Source organism: Penaeus monodon, chromosome 23 (assembly GCF_015228065.2).
Source record: "Penaeus monodon isolate SGIC_2016 chromosome 23, NSTDA_Pmon_1, whole genome shotgun sequence".
Lineage (NCBI taxonomy): Eukaryota > Metazoa > Arthropoda > Malacostraca > Decapoda > Penaeidae > Penaeus > Penaeus monodon.
Window position 1 is genome coordinate 44125200 of NC_051408.1, and position 482 is coordinate 44125681.

General features: G+C 37.3%; 1 protein-coding gene across 1 annotated transcript in view; it reads left to right on the forward strand.

Moving 5' to 3' along the window:
* The window catches only part of LOC119588326 (carbohydrate sulfotransferase 5-like), a 14031-nt gene that overhangs the window by 12111 nt on the left and 1438 nt on the right, over positions 1-482 (forward strand). The window contains exon 9 of the mRNA XM_037937016.1: positions 98-176. Within this exon, the coding sequence (XP_037792944.1) occupies positions 98-176 (79 nt within the window). The remainder of the gene's footprint in view (positions 1-97; positions 177-482) is intronic.

A 482-nucleotide genomic window follows, 5' to 3' on the forward strand; every position in this document is an offset into this window, starting at 1 on the left:
CTAGGGCTACTATTGCAGGTCACATTATTAGGGTAATTCCAATGATTATAATCCATCCTTAGGTTTCCAATTATCATACTGAATGCTTTCCCGTCAGACTTTTGCATATGATGCACATAAAGAACTATTTGTCGCGACCTCGGTCAAGTACGAGGACCTCTGCCTTGACCCCGAAGGTGCTCTGTGGCTGCCTCCCTCTTCGGCTTTTGGGGCTTCCCTTTCTTACTGGGTTCACTTTAGTCTGCCGGTTATTCTTTTTTATCTTCATTTTGTTTGTTTCAATGTTCACCTCAGTCTTGATGCCTTTCCATCTTTCTTATTTAGGTCTGTACATCCATTACATGAATATCATGCATATAATGATAATTTTATTAATGCATTAATAAGTGTTATCATATTATGGTAGGGAAAGTGTGTAGATCCTTATAAGAGAATTCAATAGACAACTTTATTATATTAGGAAGATTATATACACTGGATGA